At 46.8% G+C, this 20,169-nt stretch overlaps 1 protein-coding gene across 3 annotated transcripts; it reads left to right on the forward strand.

Annotated features, from left to right (window-relative positions):
• Positions 1 to 6,405: 6,405 nt before the first annotated feature.
• Positions 6,406 to 18,756, forward strand: cnksr3 (cnksr family member 3). 3 transcript variants are annotated; one of them, XM_054748466.2, is made up of 13 exons: positions 6,406 to 6,592; positions 10,138 to 10,301; positions 10,565 to 10,767; positions 12,473 to 12,560; positions 13,131 to 13,172; positions 13,358 to 13,477; positions 13,584 to 13,643; positions 13,731 to 13,799; positions 14,135 to 14,281; positions 14,611 to 14,717; positions 14,804 to 14,961; positions 15,044 to 15,121; positions 18,210 to 18,756. In XM_054748466.2, the coding sequence occupies exons 1-13, from the start codon at positions 6,541 to 6,543 to the stop codon at positions 18,518 to 18,520; spliced, it is 1,599 nt and encodes a 532-aa protein (XP_054604441.2). In that variant the 5' UTR covers positions 6,406 to 6,540; the 3' UTR covers positions 18,521 to 18,756. The 3 variants fall into 3 exon arrangements, with proteins under 3 accessions (XP_054604441.2, XP_054604443.2, XP_054604442.2); XM_054748467.2 differs by having other exon boundaries at positions 6,468 to 6,592; positions 10,121 to 10,301; XM_054748468.2 differs by lacking the exon at positions 10,138 to 10,301 and having other exon boundaries at positions 6,463 to 6,592.
• The last annotated feature ends 1,413 nt before the right edge of the window (positions 18,757 to 20,169 follow it).

Here is a 20,169-nt window from a genome sequence, read left to right on the forward strand (position 1 = left end):
TAGCCTGGCAAGCCAGACTAAATAAATGTATTATTTAGTCTGGCCATGCTCCAATGACGGCTCTCGGTTGTGGGGCGGGTTCTACCGTTGTCTTTCAAATGATCTCCGCATTCCACTGGACAATGAATGTGACATACTCTTGTTTCACTCTGTTGCATCATCCCACCCACCAGGCATATAGAGTGCCCTGATTGGCCCACAAAGCGGATAAAGCTCTGTGATTTGTTCACTAAGCAGATAGAGCACTATGATTGGCCCACCATTATGGACCAATCACAGCTCTTTGTGTGTTTGAAACCCCTCTAGAGAGCTGTGATTGGCTAGCCAGAGTCCTGGTAGGAGCTGCTGAGGTTCGGGTTAGGGTTAGGGTTAGGATTAGGGTTAGAGGTTCCAGGGTTAGGGTTAGGGTTAGAATGCCTAGACCATTCTTTGCAAAGCAAGAATTTGGTCTAGTTCACTAGGCTAGCCAACTCCCACTTGCTACAGTAATTAATACAAAATAAGACCAATCTAACAAGCAAACTAAAAGGACAAAAGAGGGGGTATTTAAAAGATTCCTTTTGAAATAAAGGCATCAACATACCCAGTAACTTGGAGTTCTAATAGCTTTCGGACAAGTCATACCTTGTAAAGTAGCAAAATTGATTCTTAACTCAGTCTTATATTTATATTGGGGCTTGTGTTGAACCACTAGGAATATGAAATTTCCCAAATAAAATCAGAATCAGATTAAGAATGAACGAATGTGATTTAAGAAGATATCTCACACGTATATCTCACATCCTTGAACCATCAAGCTCCTCCATATCTGTGTGAACTGGTCCATTACTACAACCCGCCGCGTGCTCTCAGGTCTGAAGATAAGCTCCTCCTAGCGGTTCCCAATGCACGTTTAAAAAGCCGTGGAGAGAGGGCTTTCTCTGTCTGTGCACCCAAGCTGTGGAACACATTACCACTGCTAGTGAGGCTAGCACCAACAGCTAGCATTTTTAAATCACGCCTGAAAACTCACTACTTCAACCTAGCTTATACCACATAATTATGAACCTCACTGACATCTGCTCTGTTTATAAACTGACTCCACAATTATCGACTTCCGTATTATTGAGGTTCTTTGTAAAATGTTTTTTCCTATTTTTACTTCACCCTGTGTCTTATTGATTTTTAGCTGTTATTTTTGGGAATTTTGTTGTATTTCCTTTTTATCTTTTATCTGTGTTTGATATGTTTATATAACGCCTGTTTAATTAACCAACATTTTTAGTGTACAGCGCCTTGTTTGGTTGTAATGCCTTGTGAATGCGCTTTATAAATAAAATTGGATTGGATTGGATGGATGTAATTTAAATCAAGACATAGTGAAAGTTTTCTGTCTCACACCAAAAATTAACAAATACACAGAACAGGTGTGATTAAGAAACTGAATTACAGAACGTACATGAGTCAACCAACTTTTATATTTTGTAAGATATATTCAATGATTTGTGAAATGAACTTAGTTTTGTTGACCATATATTAATCAGCAATAGTCTGACCTTACTTACTTACTTATTGTATTCTCTCAATAGAACTGACATTTAGGAATTGTTTGCGCATGAACTACATTTCTGAAAAATCTATTACATTTTTTGTCCAGAATATGGATTCCATTAAAAGATCTTCTGGTGGTACATTTGGTTCTTGTTTTGTAATCTAATTTAACCAGGTGGAATTGCATCAAAAATTATCAAGTAGTCTTTCACAGCGATTGGAATATAAGTTTTGAGAAACTCAGTAAACAGAAGGCCGTTATTATTCATCAACTGAGAAACCTAATAATAACCTGCAGCAATTTTTCATAGTATATTGATTTACTTTTTATATTTAATGAATTTGTTATTCCAAATCAGGTGCTTGTGTGGGGAAAAATTATTTTTGTGTATAAGAAGCCAACATGACGCCTGCCTATAAAGTTAGATAACTTGATGGGAATTTTAACATCAAAGTCATAATGTAAAAGAAATTCTATAACTCCCACGGTTTTAAAAACAAGGTTAGGTATGAAATACCATAGTTTATATTTTTTATATAGTATTTATCCAATTCAGCTTAAAAGTAGTATTTGCACTATTAAAATCTAACATGTTTATGCCTCCTTGACTATACGAGATATTAAGTGTAGTTCTATTCAAATAGTGAGATTTATTTCTCCATATAAAGGTATTCATGCATTTTATAAAACATTTTGGAACATCTAACATTTTGCTGGGTGTACTAATCGAGACATTCCTTCTGTTTTTGACAGGAGAATTCTGCCTTTAAGAGATAAATCCCTCATGAGCCATAAATCAAATTGGTGCTTTATTTTTGGAATCAAATGCTGAAATTTTGACGTTACCCTCTCAGACTGACTATGACATTTTGTAATACCTAAGTAATTAACTTCTTTAACTGGAATCCCTTCAATTTCTTTTAGGATATCATCCTCTTTAATCATCCTCTTTTCTTTAAGAGGAATCAAGTTGCATTTTTTTTATTTATAGCAAGCCCAGATACTGAAGAAAAAGCGTTTATGCATTCCAACTGTTAGATTGTTAGTAGGTAGATGGACTGTACCAGGGAGGGAGTTAAAGGGTGTCTTCCTGGGGTGTCGGTAAGAACACAGGTTCAGGCTTTATTTCAACTTGACCTCTTTATTCTCAGGTGAAAAGTAGTAGCAACAGCAATGCACAGGGGCACGCAGAACAATGATGCAGGGCTAAGCAATGAGTATTCTACTCTTTCACATTAACAAGGATGTTGGTAGGTGAGTGTGGTTTAGCAGTCATTCACGCACACAAAACTGACTTAACCTGGGAATTAGCTTAGTAAAACTCTCCACTCTGCTGTCTCATGTGCTTCTCCACCTGCTCAGCTTGGTGGTCTCCTCTGCTCTGTCGTCAGCTCTGCTCTGAGAGAGTGAGTGCGCAAGTGTGCCACCTGGTGGCCTTTCCAACACCAACCCTTTAATGACCTGATTCTCGTCTTTCAAAAAAATAGCTGTATCATCAGCTAACTGACAACACTTAACAACCTGCCCCCCGATACTGATCCCTTCAAATGAGTCCTCCTGTAGCTGTAGCATCAACATTTGCATAACTAATGAGAACAAAAAGGGAGCAGCTGGGTCACCTTGTTTAATACCCCGAGATAGGAAATCCCTGACTGGTCCCCCATGGGAGTTTAACAGAACTGCTACAGTCAGTGTTTTAACAGCATTAATAAAGTAACTTCCAAATTTTAAGAATTCCAATACCCATCCATCCATTTTCATCCGCTTATCCGGAGTCGGGTCGCGGGGGCAGTAGCCGTGCGTACACTGTGCAACTTTTTCACTTTTTTGAGCCGATTTTCCACTCGTGCGGGAATCCACGAGATCGGGGCGAGTTTTGCGCTGAGCGTTGTGTAGTGTACAGGGGGTTACGAGAGGCGATTAACACCATGTGACCAGCTACCGATCAGCAATCGTGAGCTCACACGGACTTCTGGTGTGTTTGATATTTTGCTCGTCCCTCGTGAGGGTATCGCACTGTTGAAGTGGCGCTGCGAGCGGCTGCGACCCAAAAAGTATCAGAACCGCTCACAACGCATGCGCAATCATGCATCAATACCGCTCGCACGCTATTTCCCTAATAACACACGTTGTTCGTTTTTATTTCTACACTTTTTTTTACTCACAAAGATGGTCAAGAAAGTGTGTTTGTCGTGTTCATGTCAAATTAAACTGATCACAAAACACAGATTTACTTTCTTTATTTCGTTTTCCTCATCCAACCTCTGAGACCCCCTCTGCCACACCTCCTATCTGGGGGAGATCGGGGCATGGATGAATAAAAAATTTCTGCAGCTGCATGGTGTCACACCCTGTCCTGTCTCCCCATTCTGTTTCGTCCTGTGTCCATGTTAATTGCTCCCACCTGCCTCTCGTCTCCCAGTCACCCAAGGTCCCAGCTCCTCATGTATTTAAACCCTGTTAGTCCATTTTATCTGGTTGGCTCATTGTTTCATTGTCCTGCATGTTCCTGATTAAAATCTATGTTTTAATGTTCCTGTCTGCCTGCCTGCCTCCTTCTTCACCCACGTGTGGATCCTCACCTCCGTTTCACTCTCCAGCACGCCTGACACATGACTCTAAAACAGAAGCCAGTCAAATCTGATCGCCCCACCAACTTCACTCTTCTCCCGTTACATCCGTTTCGTTCCTTGGCAATACGATTACCCTCTTTCCCTCTGTTATTAACCTCGGGGTCAAGTTTGACGCCTACCTTTCCTTTGACAAACATGTCACCTCAATTAGCAAAACCTCTTTTTTTCTTTTTTGTATGAATGTGTGTGTGAATAGGTGAATGACTGATGGTGTTGTAAAGCACCATGGCAGGTTCCAGGACTCTAGAAGGTGCTATATCAATTACAGGCCATTTACCATTTCCATCTCTGTAACATTCCAAACTGCGTCCCTCTCTTTCCCTTTCAGCTGCAGAGAAGCTCGTCCACGCCTTTGCCTCCTGTAGGCTGGACTACTGCAACAGACTTCTGTTGGGGAGCCCTGGCAGGAGCCTCCAAAAGCTCCAGTTTGTCCAGAATAGTGCTGCCAGGGTCCTAATGGGGGTGCAGAAACCTGAGCACATTACCTCCATCCTCCAATCCCTTCACTGGCTCCCTGTCCACCTTCACATAGAATACAAGATCCTCCTGCACACCCATCACTGTCTGCAGGGTGTGGCCCCCACAAACCTCACTGATCTCCTTTCCCCACACACCTCTACCAGAACCAGAGCAGGCCAGCGGCAGCTCCTGGTTGTGCCCAGGACACGGCTGAAGACCATGGGTGACAGGTCTAAAGCATCCGCTCTGCGTCTGTGGAACGCTCTCTCAGAACACCTCAGAGTGTCACGTTTAGGAGAGTAGGACCCAAATTGCAAAACCCAGGATGACACGAGGCAGGAGTTTAAATAAAGAAAATCCTTTTATTGTAGGATGTGTCCAAAATAAAGAATAAATCCAAGAACAGGGAGGGAGCCAAAATCCAAGAATCCAGGGAGTCAAAAAACACCAGAGGAACGAGCAGACTGACAGGACTAATAACGCTGACAAACAACAATGGACCGACAAGAACAATGAGACAAGGAGGGCTTATATAGACAGGGAGGAGCAATTAGGGAAACAGGAAGCAGGTGTGTGGAGTGAGGCTGGAGGGAAGGCAGGTGACAACAATTATCTGGATGGGGAAGAGAACCAGTGGAGGGCAGATAAACCTAACACTATGTAAAACACAAAACTAAACCTAAAGACTAAGGGAAGAACTCACACAAACACATACACATACTGAGACACACAAACTATGAACTGGGGAACAAGAGGCTGTGGCTATAACTTAAGACACACAACAGAGATGCAGACAAAAGACACATGAGGGCGCTAAGAGAACACAAAAGGGAATCCAGAGAGTGATGGAGAAACATTAGGAGACACATGGGGAAAGACCATAGACTGTACATACTGACATGTACATGGGAAAGACGCAGACAAAGGACACATGAGGGCGCCATGAAACACAAAAGGAGAACCTGGAACTGGTGGGCTGGGGAACAAAGGGACACAGAACATGACACAGAGTCCCCCAGACCGTCGATGTTGGTAAAATAAATGAAAACCTTCCTTTTTAAAAATGTGTATTTTTAAGTGTAAAGTTGTTTTTGTCTGTTCATCTGTTTGATTCTTATGAGATTTGATGTCAAATGTTTAGTGCATTTAATTCATTATCAACAAAAAGCATTACCATGATTATGAAAGGGTGAATACATCATTTATTATCCTGCTTAAATCAGAACTTCCAAACTTTCAACTGCAACAGAAACTCTGAGCACCATGACTGGTTGCTGTGGAAGACCCGATGCTGCCGGGCCAGACGGCTCCTCTAATGGCGTTTCTTTGCCTTACCTTATTTGGCTCACCTGGACTCAGCTGAATATACAGTTTTTACTGGTGTGTGTTTGTTTGTGTGCGCGCGCGTGTGTATATGTGTATGTGTGTGCGCATGTGTATGTGTGTGTGTGTGTGTGTGTGCGCGCACGCATATGACTAATGCTTTTAAGGGGGATTGGGGTCACTTGAATTACTCTGTGAAGCTCTTTGCTTGAAAAACGTTTCTAAATAAAATCTGTTGGTGGAAACAAAAGTGAAGGAACCGTTTGGAGGGAAAATTCATGTCAAAAGAGAGAAAACAGCAAGAATCGGACTTGGATCACTTAACCACGTAGCGGTAATGCTGAGTCATCACCGCCTGGTGGCAGCACTGACACGCTCATTTATGGTTGGAGGAAACGCGCAAAGTTGCGCGTTGGTCGCGCGCTTATGAGTCCGAGATCCGTTACCGGGTCTGAAGTCTTCAGAGAGAAGCGGGCTCGGTTCTGACACTACCTCCAGTCCCAGGTTTAGGTTTTTAGTTTGGGTTAGTCCGGTTTCAACAGAAGTTTCCATCCGGTTCTGACCGAACTTTCACAGCCAGGTGCGCGTGGCTCCATGGAGGCTGTGAGTGAGTGGAGTCCGCAGCAGGTTCTGGATTGGATGAGAGGTGAGTCCCGAACCAGAACATCCGGCAGCTGAGATCAGTCCACTGAGAGTGAAGATTGAGATGACTGATGTAGAAACTTTGCTTTACAGTATTGAGTTTGTGATTTCCATAATGTTCTGCGTGTGTCATGTCTGCGGACCTGCACGAGTCAGGGTGCGACTTAAAACCTGTCTACGTGACCGACAAACGCCAACAAATGTGTTTAGCGCGCGCCCTGGTCTGGACGGACTGAATGTGGGTTAAGTCTGGAGTGGTTCTGGGTGGGCCCATGCTTGTGTAGATTCTTCAGACACGTTCAGACACATCTACGTTTCTTTGGCGCCCTGACAGCTCTCAGCTGACGTTGGGACAGGTTTGACACCTTTGGAGCAGAAAGACAACAATTTCAGATCAGATCAAAGTGTGAGCCACGCCCACAGCCTGGCACATGTTCTGGTCATGTACTAGTGGAGGAGCTGAGCTTTCCTCCAAAACAGTCCTCTGTAATGTGTGAAGACTTGTTGAGCGGTGATCAGCTGATCCAGATTTAGGATCCAGCTCGTTTCCGTTGCACAGGCTGCTCTTAAATTTTATGGACAAGCAGCCAAGGTGTTGAGGGGATCCGTCTTGGTGGCCTGAGGATCGGGTCTCTGCTTTTTGAGAAGGATGTGGTCCTGTTGGCTTCATCAGAACGTGATCTCCAGCTCTTTCTGGAGCAATCCACAGCTGAGTGTGAAGCAGCTGGGATGAGAACCAGTGGAGAAGAGAGAGCTGAGCCAGAGGGCAAAGCTCTCGATTTACCGGTTGATCCTTCCTACCCACATCTGGTCACGAGCTTTGGGCAGTGACCGGCAGTGACTGAAAGAACGAGATCACGGAAATACGTTTTCTCTGACGATGAAACTTGGATTAGAAAAGCCAGACAGATCTACTCACACTCAGGTTTGCAGGTGTTACATCGATATGTGTTCCCCCCTCGAGGTCTGTTTCTTTTGCACCCAGCTGCGAGTTTGAAGCATCCACATGTGTCCTAACCCCAACCCTTACCCTAACCATAACCCTGAAACAAACATGAAAATTGTGCTACACATAATATTTTCTAAAGTTATGCAAAACATCAGTTTTTGGTGACAGGGTGGTTGTGGTTAGGGTGAGGGTTATTTTTTGTGATTGGGTCGTTTCCACTTGCAGCTGGGTGCAAAAGAAACAGATCTCGAGGGGGGAACACATGTCGACGTAACAGCAGGGATTAGTGTGTGTGTGTGTGTATATATATATATATATAATATACACGTTGCGGTTAACCCACCATTAAATAAAAAGACATGAGCAAACCAAAGTGAAACAGAACGGATGTGCGCAGCAGAACCGGTGACAACAACCAGAACTGCCCAGTTTCCACCTCAGAAGCCTCCTGTGAGGGAACATTTCAGACTCCCAACGCTGCCAAAGGAGGAGTTCAGAACGATGTCTCCTTCTTCTGCAGAGCTGGCAGGATGAAGTTGCGACAAGAGAAGAGCTGTTTAGAGATAGCCAGCCACCCTTTTTCCATTGTTGCTCTAAACACTCTGAGGCCAGGGGTCAGATCCTTCAGCCAGGGGTCAGAGGAAGTTTTCTTCCTTTTAGAGGGGCAACTGGGTCCATCTTAGGTACTGTTGAATGAGTGAAGCAGTGAATCCACATCTAAGGATCCAGGGTTGTTGGGGACAGAGTCTCTTCATTCAGAATGGATGATAAGTGGATGGTTGTGGCAGGCCAGATGTACCTGCTTCTTAGCCAGCAAACCAGATGTTGATTACAACCAATGAATGGTCTGTAAAAATCACCAGCTCCACATTCAGAGCAGGCACATGTAGTCCAAATGATCAAACCGAGTCCTAGGTGTGGGCACCAGCATGACTAGGACCATCTGCTGGAGACCAAATGAGTCCAGGACCTCAAGAAAATGTCCCACCAATGGCTTTGATGGACAGTAGATGTGAATATTAAAATCCCACTAAACAACTATACTTGATCATATCTTGGGAGAGAGTCTGATAAAAAGTCAGCATATTTGCTTATAAAAGAACTGTTCAGACTTCTCCAGATCTAGGAGCCAGATACCCCAGTGAGGGCTTTCAGAGTCGGGTTGAACCAGTACACAGTCAGCAAGCCCCGTCTCGGCCCGGCAGCCTCCACCACGCATCACCAGACAGTCCGGCGGACACTGTCAGTTGTGGGAGATGACTCACCCGGTGCAACCCACGTTTCCATGACGCAGAGCAAAAGAGCCGCTTTATTCCCGTTCAAACGGGTGTTGTTTAGGAGGTCAGTCTGGAGAGAAGACAAGGTCATCATGGATGGATGGATTTAAAGGTGTGGAACACTAAAACTGTGTTTTAATGCTCATCTCTGATCCTAACGGGTCACTCTGAGAGTTTCATGCTGGCTGAACATGAAAATAGTCTCCTACACCTATCTCCTGCAGTAGCTTCTGATAGAAAACAGACGGTGAAACTCTAGGATAGAAAAGCCTGACAGATCTACGTCACACCGTCACTAACATTCATGAATCACCCTTCTGACTCACGACGGGGAAGGCTGTTGTTGGTTTAGTCCAGGAAATGTGGCAAGGTGGATAAACGAGGGCCCGGACGGGATTCGATCCCCAGACTCCCGGGTGAGAGTCATACGCACTAACAAGTCAGCCAAAGGGACATCCCCTTGGCCAAATAGCCAGGGCACATGATCAATCGGGACATTGTGACAGGACACTCACACTGGCACAGAAACAGCAGAGAATGTCTGCTAGAAGCTAACCGTTAGCATTAGCAACTCCACCACACAGCAGAACTCCTCCAGACTTGTGTTATTGGTGGAGATAAAACCAACGTTGCAGAGCAGAGTCAGTGGTAGAGTCATGTTGCTGTTAGCCAATCAGAGGAGAGATGTCAATATATCAGGAAGTAAGATCCTGTCGTCTGAAGCTCAGGAAACGGTCCAATGGCGCCATGCTGCTCCAGTGGTTTTCACACCCTTCAGCCTCCATCTTGGACCTCTGGGTGTTTGTTTTTGAAGCTGAAGCAGTTTTTGATCTGCTTCCTTTGAACTTTTGTTCCTTAAATCTCAGAGCAGCAGGTCACTTGGAAACAAAATAAATGATTAATTTGATTAAATTTGAAGATTTCATTAATCTCTGCTCCACACCCAGGTCACATTTTGGCCCAGAGAAGGAACAGGGAATATCTCTGGTTCTGGTTCTGAGTGATCCCAGGAAGCCCTAGTTTCCATCTATAAGTATTTCACATACAGACTGTTGAATGTCCACCCAGAAGAAGGTAGGATTAGATGTTTGTGAGACTCCTTTAAAAGGTCCGGCTGGTTCTGTTCTCTGGGTTTTGCTCTAGAACCTCGGTGCCAGCTCTTTTACTTTGATCAGAGGCGGAACTTTAGCTGCAGGGGGCATCTGGGTCACGGTTCTGAGAAGTCTGTTGGGCCTAAAAGGAGAGTTCAGATGTTCTGCAGAAGGTCCTGATCAGGTTTTGTTCTGATGGTCCTGATGTAGCTCAGGCCTCTCTGTGTTCCAGGTCTGGATGACAGCCTCCAGCTGTACATCCCATCCTTCCAGAACCAGCGGGTTGATGGAAAACAGCTGCTCAGTATGTCCCACCAGGACCTGCTGTCTCTGGGTGTGGCGCGAGTCAGACACCAGGAGCTCCTTCTGGAGGCTGTAGACCTGCTCTGTTCTCTGGTTGGTAACTGGGAGGGAGGGGGGTTCTGGTTCAGAGTGACTCTGATTTAATCTCCATCTGAGGTTCTGATGGAACCACTTCCTGTCTGACCTTCCTGAGACAGGAAACAGATGGAGCCCCTCCCAACAACACACACACACACACACACACACACACACACACACACACACACACACACACACACACACACACACACACACACACACACACACACACACACACCTCTTAAGTGTGTAACAGGATTCCTTCTCTACCTGAACAGAACCTGGGCCTTGAGTCGGACCTCCTGAGAACTCTGATGGGAAAGATGAGAGCAGCTCATCAGAACCTGAGCAGTGCCGTGACCCAGCACAGGAAGACCCCGACCTATCAGAACCAGAACTCCCATCAACCCTCCTATGAGTTCCTCAGCGCCGTTATGGACCTGATCACAGCCGCCAAGAGTTTGTTGTCCTGGTTGGACAGGTAGGTGACCCGTCTCTGGTGCTGGTGTTGGGAAACGTGAACACTGGATCAGAACCAAAACTGGTCTAAAAAAAAAAACGACTAAAGCACCCTCCACCACCTTCCAAGGCTTCTTCTACCACCTTCTAAAGCACCTTCTACCACCTTCTAAAGCACCTTCTACCACCTTCTAACGCACCTTCTACCACCTTCTGAGGCACCTTTCTACCACCTTCCGAGGCACCTTCTACCACCTTCTAAAGCTCCTTCAACCACCTTCTAAAGCACCTTCTACCACCTTCTAAAGCACCTTCTACCACCTTCTAAAGCACCTTCTACCACCTTCTAAAGCACCTTCTAAGGCACCTTTCTACCACCTTCTAATGCACCTTCTACCACCTTCTAAGGCACCTTCTACCACCTTCTTAGGTACCTTCTACCTCCTTCTAAAGCACCTTCTACCACCTTCTTAGGCACCTTCTAAGGCACCTTCTACCACCTTCTAAGGCACATTCTACCACCTTCTAAGGCACCTTCTACCACCTTCTAATGCACCTTCTACCATCTTCTAAGGCACCTTCTACCACCTTCTAAGGCACCTTCTACCACCTTCTAAGGCACCTTCTACCACCTTCTTAGGCACCTTCTACCACCTTTTAAGGCACCTTCTACCACCTTCTGAAGCACCTTCTACCACCTTCTAAAGCACCTTCTACCACCTTCTAAGGCACCTTCTACCACCTTCTAAAGCACCTTCTACCACCTTCTTAGGCACCTTCTACCACCTTCTAAGGCACCTTCTACCACCTTCTAAGGCACATTCTACCACCTTCTAAGGCACCTTCTACCACCTTCTAAGGCACATTCTACCACCTTCTAAGGCACCTTCTACCACCTTCTAAGGCACCTTCTACCACCTTCCAAAGCACCTTCTACCACCTTCTGAAGCACCTTCTACCACCTTCTAAAGCACCTTCTACCACCTTCTAAGGCACCTTCTACCACCTTCTTAGGCACCTTCTACCACCTTCTAAGGCACCTTCTACCACCTCCTTAGGCACCTTCTACCACCTTCTAAGCCACCTTCTACCACCTTCTAAAGCACCTTCTACCACCTTCTGAAGGCCCGAGGTGCTGAACAGGACACAATACTATAGTAGTAGTAATAAAAAGTACACTGAATAAAAAGCAGTAAAAAAAACCCCGACTAAAACACTGGGAGCCACTGCAGAGAAGTCAGCATGGCGTGATGTGGCCATGTGATCCTTCTTGTAGCGGTCAAGAATCTGGCAGCAGAGTTCTGGACCAGCTGGAGCCGTGAAGTTCTGACTCAGCCCAGCAGGTGGGACATGATGAAAGCAGGCTGAACAGCTGACAGGAGGAGGAGTCAGAAAACAAATGACAAGAACCTGTTGGTGCTTCTGTGGTTGTGGACCCACAGACGTTCATCCTAGATGACCAGGACCTCTGGGTTAGTGGCCTTAGGCCACTTCCTGTGGGTCAGTCTAGCCACTGTCTGGACTCAGGCCCAGTTCCTTATGAGCAGATGTGAACATTCCTGCTGCAGGTCTCTGTAACACATGAAGACCCCTTTATCTGCAGTTGGACCAGTTCAGTAGATAAACTGGTTCTTGTTCTCTTCAGGCAAACTGGTCTCATACGGGAGCTTGGGCCGTGCTTGTAGACCTGACTTGACCCAACCCAATGTTTGTTCCTGTTTCTCCAGGAGTTCTCCCATCAGCAGCCATGACTTCACATCCACCAAAAGCTCCATCATCCAGCTGTGTCTGGAGCTCACCTCCACCGTCCAGAAGGTCCGTGGTGTTCATGTCTCTCAGGAAACTGTCAATGTAAAACTGATTATCTGAGTTAGGGGCAGCAGCTCAGGAGCAGGTTGCAGGTTCAATCCCAGCTCTGCCAGAGAATGCTGCTGTTGTGTCCTTGGGCAAGACACCTGCTGGTGCTGGTTGGACGGAGTCGTGGTGCCTGTGTCGGCGTCCCCCAGGGCTACTTCACAGCTCAACACACACACACACACACACACACACACACACACACACACACACACACACACACACACACACACACACACACACACACACGCACACGCACACGCACGCACACGCACAAAGAGCAAGCATTCTGCTTTCTTCATAAATACCCTAGAAAGGATGTGTCTGTGTATCTAGAAAGGGGGCGTGTCCTCTTCTGAGGAGGACGTCCTAAAGAAACCGAAGGAAGACTTGGAAGTAACTCAGGTCCAGGTGAAGGTTTTAGCTCTCAGACGTTCTCCTGGCCCTTGATGGCCTGAGGGTTCTGTTGGTTCTGTGACATTTGTCCCAGGGTCTCTGAGGTAGAGCTGACTTTTATCTGTTTACCTTCAGGACCTCGCCATTTTTCAGATGGAAGAGAAGATCCTGGAAGTGGTGAGTCCTGATTCTTCCTGCTCTGTCTAAATGAAGGGAAGCCGGAGCAGGAGCTTGCTCACTTCCTTTTCCTGATGTGAAAATGTTTGTTCAGGAGTATCCACTTCCTGTCTTAGATAACACTTCCTGTTGCATGTTCCCTCTGAAGTCAGAAGCACAGTCTGATTTCCTGTGTTCTTTTGCAGTCCCAGGCTCTGAATGGTGTCTGTGAGAAGACTGTCCAGGTGACCTCTGATCCCTTAGAACAAGAAGCATCCTGCCTGGAAGAAGTTCACATCCCCAACATCAAGCCTGGGGAGGTACTGGTGAGTTCAGATCTAAATGAATCCAGGACAGTTCTTCTCCCAAATGAGCACCAGAGCAGGAACCATGTGAGGAGTTCACCCAACCTGACTCTGGTCCATTTTCCAGGGACTCTATATCAAGTCCACATATGATGGACTTCATATCATCACAGGAACCACAGACAATGTGAGTCCCACAACTCAGATACCTCAGACCAGGGTTCAGGGTCCCATCTGATTCTGTCGCTGACCTGGTTTCCTTTCTACTCATCAGTCTCCTGCAGAGAAAACTCAGAGGATTCACGCTGGAGATGAAGTGGTCCAGGTCAACCAGCAGACCGTGGTGAGCTAGGACCCAGCTAACAGCTGGAAAGGGACGGGACACGGGTAATAGCTGAAGACAGACAGGACACGGGTACCAGCGGGAGACAGACGGGACACGGGTAAAGGTGGGAGACAGACGGGACACGGGTAACAGCGGTAGACAGACGGGACACGGGTAACGGCTGGAGATGGACGGGATAAGGGTAACAGCTGGATACGGATGGGACACATGCAACGGCAGGAGACAGAAAGGACATGGGTAACGGCGGGAGACGGACAGGACACAGGTAACGGCGGGAGACGGACAGGACACGGGTAACGGCATTAATGAGTTTTTGTCTGTGATTGGTCCAGGTGGGGTGGCAGCTAAAACACATGGTGAATAAGCTACGGGCAGAATCTGGGAGGATTGTCTTGTTGTTGAAGAAAAGACCACGTGGAACATCTGAATCTGCACCTGCACCTCTCAAAAACCTCCGTTGGAGGCCGCCACTTGTGCAGGTGACCCTTGCCCCCAAATGGAGGACAGATGGAGCTCTTCTGAGAAGTGTTGTTCGTCTGAACCCTAACTCACTATGTTCCCATTCCTCAAGCTGCAGGTCAAGTTTACACAGGTCTTCAGTGATGTCTGCTTGGAGATGTCAGTCTGAGCTAAAGTGTTTCCCTGCAAAGGTTCTTGACCTTTGACGTCACAGGAGTAATAACCATCAGCTAAAAACCTCCTGGTTCTGGTTCTGTTTGATTGTAGTTTAGCATTAGTTCACTTCCTGTTTATTTCTCTATCGGTTTTCACTCTGCCTAAGCTCCGCCCCCTGTGTTTCCTCTGTCAGGTTGGTCCTGGTCAGTTCAGGCCTCCAGAACCCACAGATGTTTCAGGGAAAAGCAGGAAGACGTGTCCATATCTGTCCATTCCCCCTGCAGCGCCGTGCATCCCACTGTAAGGCCCATGATCCGGACCGACCTGTGAGACTCTCGTCCTTTCTTCTGTCTCGTTCTCTCTGACATTGAAGTGTCCTCCTACAGACAAAATGTGTCCTCTGGAGGGAATTGTCGTCCCAGGTCTCCAAATTTGCTTGTGGATGCAGATGTTCAGCAGCGTGTCTCTGCTACGGAGTCTCTACCTGATGTCAAACAGGCGGTTCCGGTCCGCTTCAGGCAGCGCTCCTCTGCTCGCTGTGACTGTAAAAGCTGAAGCTAATTAAAAACCTAAAAAGACCAACCAGAACCTTGGTTCTGTCTCCACCTAAAGCTTTCTGTTTGCAGGTAAACCCCGACCTGTTTCCATGCCTGTGGACTCGGTTCTGCGTGTCTCTGATGTGTTGTCCAGGCGTGGCACTCCAGGTAAACTCGGGCTGGGGTTGGTTCTACTCTACAGCTAAGTAGAACCTGTTTGTGCTGGTTCTGTTGATAAAAAAAACCTTAATTAGATCTATTGTGTACTAGTTATGCCATGTAATTATCACTGTGTGGATTTATGGGGAGATGGTGACACAAGGACCCTGCAACGAATCAGCAAGTTGCAATCAGGATGATGAATCAGGTTGGTTATTACGAGCAGACCAACCTGTTCTGAAACCCAAAACAGCAGAATTCATGTCTGAAGACCAAAGCTTTGAGTTAAAGGTTTAACCCTTTATAGGCCCAACGTCAACCAATCAACAGAGACAGAGCTAGTCACAGTTAGCATCATGGTGCCATTCCACCAATCAGCGCGGGGCTTGGAGGCGTTCGGTCTTCCTGAACCCTAAACCCACAAGAGGCCCAGACTTCCCTCTCCCCAGCCACTGGGGCCAGCTCCTCCGGGGGAATCCCAAGGCATTCCCTGGCCAGGTGAGAGACTAGTCCCTCCACCGTGTCCTGAGTCTACCTTTAGGTCTCCTCCCGGTTGGACGTGCCCGGAAAACCTCACCAGGGAGGCATCCAGGAGGCATCCTGACCAGATGCCCAAGCCACCTCAACTGGCTCCTCTCGATGTGGAGGAGCAGCGGGTCTACTCCGAGCCCCTCCCGAATGGCCAAGATTCTCACCCTATTTCTAAGGGAGAGCCCAGGCACCCTGTGGAGAAAACTCATTTCAGCCGCTTGTATCCGTGATCTCGTTCTTTCGGTCACTACCCAAAACTCATGACCATAGGTGAAGGTAGGAACGTAGGTCCATTCAGACTCAATGTCCCCCGCCTCCCCTGGAACATTTTGGAAGTTCTGTCGGAGGTGGGAATTGAAGCTCCTTCTGACAGGAGACTCTGCCAGACATTTCCAGCAGACCCTCGCGATACGTTTGGGCCTGCCTGGTCTGACCAGCATCCTCCCCCACCATCTGAGCCAACTCACCACCAGGTAGTGGTCAGTTGGCAGCTCCGCCCCTCTCTTCACCCGAGTGTCCAAGACATGCGGCTTCAGGTCAGACGAAACAACAAAGTCGATCATCGAGCTGCGGCCTAAGGTATCCTGGTGCCAAGAGCACATATGGACACCTTTATGTCTGAACATGGTGTTCATTATGGACAATCCATGACTGGCACAGAAGTCCAATAACAAAACACCACTCGAATTCAGATCAGGGGGGCCGTTCCTCCCAACCACACCTCTCCAGGTCTCACTGTCGTTGCCCACATGAGCAATAAAGTCCCCCAGCAGAACGAGGGAGTCACCGGAAGGAGCACTCTCCAGCACCCCCTCCAAGGTCTCCAAAAAGGGTTGGTAGTCTGAACTGTAGTTTGGTGGATAAGCACAGACCACAGTCAGAACCCGTCCCCCCACATCTAGGCGGAGGGAGGCTACCCTCTCATTTACTGGGGTAAACCCCAACATGCAGGCACCAAGATGGGGGGCAACTAGTATGCCCACCCCTGCTCGGCGCCTCTCAGTGGGAGCAACTCCAGAGTGGTAGAAAGTCCAACCCCTCTCAAGGAAACTGGTTCCAGAGCCAGAGCCATGCGTTGAGGTAAGTCCGACTATATCTAGTCGGAGCCTCTTAACTTCACACTCCAACTAAGGCTCCTTCCCCACCAGAGAGGTGACATTCCATGTGCCAAGAGCCAGCTTCTGTAGCTGAGGATCAGACCGCCAAGGTCCCCGCCCTCGACTACCACCCGTCACACACTGCACCCGGCCCCTTTGGCCCCTCCCATGAGTGGTGAGCCCATGGGAAGGGGGACCCACGTTTCCTCTTCAGGCTGTGTCCGGCCGGGCTCCATGGGTGAAAGCCCGGCCACCAGGCGCTCGCCAATGTGCCCCACCTCCAGGCCTGGCTCCAGAGGGGGGCCCCGGTGACCCACGTTCGGGTGAGGGAACACAGTTTCCATTTATATAATTCATCATAAGAGGTCTTCGCGCTGCTCTTTGTCTGATCCCTCACCTAGGACCTATTTGCCATGGGTGACCTTACCAGAGGCAGAAAGCCTCAGACAACTTAGCTCCTAGGATCTGTGAGACACTCAAACCCCTCCACCACGGAAAGGTGGCAGCCCAGGGAGAGGATACATATATTGGTGTATATATATTATATATATGTTATATAAATGTATGTATATTATTTGTAAATATATACATAATATTATTTGTATATGTATATATAATATATATATATATATATATATATATATATATATATATATATATATATATATATATATATATATATATATATATACAGTACATACAGATAATATTATAATATACATACATTTATATAACATATATAATATATATATACACCAATATATGTTTATATGTTACATAACAGCTGGTCTCATCGGTGATGATGATGAAGAGGAAGAAGATTCAAACTATTCTACTAATCTATATTTGAGGGTTAGGGTTAGAAGTGGTATCTACAAAAATATTCTACAGTAATCTGTCTTTACATTCTGAAATGATTGTAATATATTCTGGAATGTTCTAAAGTCAGCCAAATTATCCTAAAGTCTCCAATAATCATCGATATTATTCAAAAATAATCTTCATTTACCATTTCCCAGAGCAGGGCCAGCAGCCATATTGGATCTCTGTTTCCTGCATCAAAATAAAGGTTTTTGAAAATTGGGGGGGGGGGGGGGATTAGGAGGCGGGACTAAGGGTCAGTTTTAGCATCAAACCAAAACGGTACTACAGTGTGTGTGTGTGAGTGTGTGTGTGTGTGTGTGTGTGTGTGTGCGTGCGTGCGTGCGTGCGTGCGTGCGTGTGTGTGTGTGTGTGTGTGTGTGTGTGTGTGTGTGTGTGTGTGTGTGTGTGTGTGTGTGTGTGTGATGAATAATAGAAATCCCAACACCTTAAAGGAAAAACTGAGGGATTAGAATCTGACACGTCAACAGGAAGGTAGGACTGGAGATCTCTCACCACCAGAACTCTTTGAGTCTCTTACTTAGAACTTTGGTAGTGTTTTAGACATGCGATCAGAGCCAAGTGATGGACCGTTTCCTTCTAAACAGGTGAAGACGTCCAGCACCGGTACCGGAGTAACGAGCAGATCAGAACCATCCCTGAGGAGGAGCCATGCTTCCCTCTGCCCTACCGAGGACACCCATCGGCCCGCGGTGTGGACCACATCAGGGGCAGTCAGTGCTTCATCAGCGCCAACCTGCACAACAGCGCCACCTTGCTGTTCAAAGAGGCTGTTTCCACGCAGCCTGCTGGTACCAGAACCAGTACCAGTACCAAAACCAGTGCTCCTCGACAGACCAAATCCTCCACCTCTGTGCTCAGCAGCTGGTTGGCTCGACTCCGGCTGCTCAGCCAATGAGAACGAAACATTTTCTGGTCCTGATCCGGTTTCATGTGTCTGCAGCAGCTAAACCCGAAACCTGCCGAATTCAAAGTCACACAAACAACAAGAGAAGAAGAAAGGATGTTTTTATAAAGCACCTCTCTAGATGAGATCAGGAGGAGCGTCACAAGAACTGTAAAAATGTAAACAATGGTTAAAAAAGATCAAAGTAAAAAAGGAGTCCACTGATCTCAGACTCAGGGGGAGAGAGGTCCAGAGTCTGGGGGCCACAGCAGCAGATGATCTGTCACCTTTGACCTTTAGCCTGGTGCTGCACAACCAGTAGGTTTTGGTCACTGGACCTCAGGGACCTGCTGGGGGTGTAGGGACTAAGGTGATCACCAATGTAAGATGGTGCTTGTCCATGTAAGGCCCTATAGACCAGAACCAGGATTTTGAAATGAACCCTGAAGTTGACTGGCAGCCAGTGAAGCTGGAGGAGAAGCGGGGTGATGTGGGTGTGTTTGTAGGACTTGGTCAGAAGCCGAGCACAGACGTTCTGAACCACCTGTAGACGGTTCAGGGAGGTTCTGCTCAGACACGTGAAAAGAGAGTTGCAGTATGAAGGTGTGGAGAACAGTCTCAAGTTAAGAGCGGGACAGCATGGGACTCAGCTTAGCAATGTTCCTGAGATGGAAGAAGGAAGAGCAAACAAGAGAATTGACATGAGAATCCAGGGTGATTGCTGGGTCAAAGGTCACACCAAGACTCCTGACAGAGGGTTTGGGGTGAGAAGCAAGCTGACCAAGACAGTCTCTGTGTTACACAGTGAGGACAAAAGAAACATGATGACTTCGTCGATAGACAAGGAAAACCAGTTTTATTTCCTCTAGTCCGAAAAAAACAAAATCAGAAAAATCCCAGCACTTTTCAAAATGGCCACCCATCCAACTCTCTTAGCAGTCTCTGTCACTTTCAGAGAGGAAAAACGACCCTTTGCCACACCCAGCAATCCACCTATATACTCTCCGACCCCCCTCCAATTCAGGTCAGCCAATCACATCAGTCCACTCAGGCATTTCCTATATAAAGGCAGCATTAGAGGCGGGCTTCCTCTTTAGCTGCTTCAAAATGGCTGCCACAGAGGACACCTCCTGAGGGTAACAAACAAATTCACGTTACATAACAAATTACATTCTTGAATGAACACTCTTTGGTGTAAAGACATGTTGCTTCTCAACACTCTGACTTTGGGTTATGGTTACCGTGTGAGTTGGACTAATTTTATCTTGAAAGGCATGTACCATCAAAACGTTTCCAGACAGTAAAAAACTTTATTAATAAACATATTTGATTTTATTTCTCTTCTTTATTCATTTTCTCTACAGCTTCCTCCTCACTAGGGTGTCTCCGCCCACCAGACACCAACCCTAACCCATAGACACTAACCTATAGCCACATGTGTCAGACACAAGCATTTTTATGTGGCCCGCGAGAGAAATATAAAAAATATAGACCCGCTGGCCGATTTTACCGCAAAGACTACAACTCCTATGATGCTATGCGGCATTAGTGTGGAGCATCATGTGGAGCCTTAGCGCCCCTTCTGTGTTATTTCTAGCGTCTGCTGCCGGTGTCGGCACAGGACAGGATCTGCTCGGGGTCCTCCGACTGCCGATGACGTC

Source organism: Nothobranchius furzeri, chromosome 2 (genome assembly GCF_043380555.1).
Source record: "Nothobranchius furzeri strain GRZ-AD chromosome 2, NfurGRZ-RIMD1, whole genome shotgun sequence".
Lineage (NCBI taxonomy): Eukaryota > Metazoa > Chordata > Actinopteri > Cyprinodontiformes > Nothobranchiidae > Nothobranchius > Nothobranchius furzeri.

What these genes read in the sequence shown, in the direction of transcription:
- cnksr3 (XM_054748466.2), top strand. Translation starts at nt 6,541, where the DNA reads ATGGAGGCTGTGAGTGAGTGGAGTCCGCAGCAGGTTCTGGATTGGATG. An exon ending in GCAGCGCCGTGCATCCCACT is followed by an intron (nt 14,718 to 14,803) that starts GTAAGGCCCATG and finishes GTCCTCCTACAG; the next exon opens with ACAAAATGTGTCCTCTGGAG. An exon ending in GTCCAGGCGTGGCACTCCAG is followed by an intron (nt 15,122 to 18,209) that starts GTAAACTCGGGC and finishes CCTTCTAAACAG; the next exon opens with GTGAAGACGTCCAGCACCGG.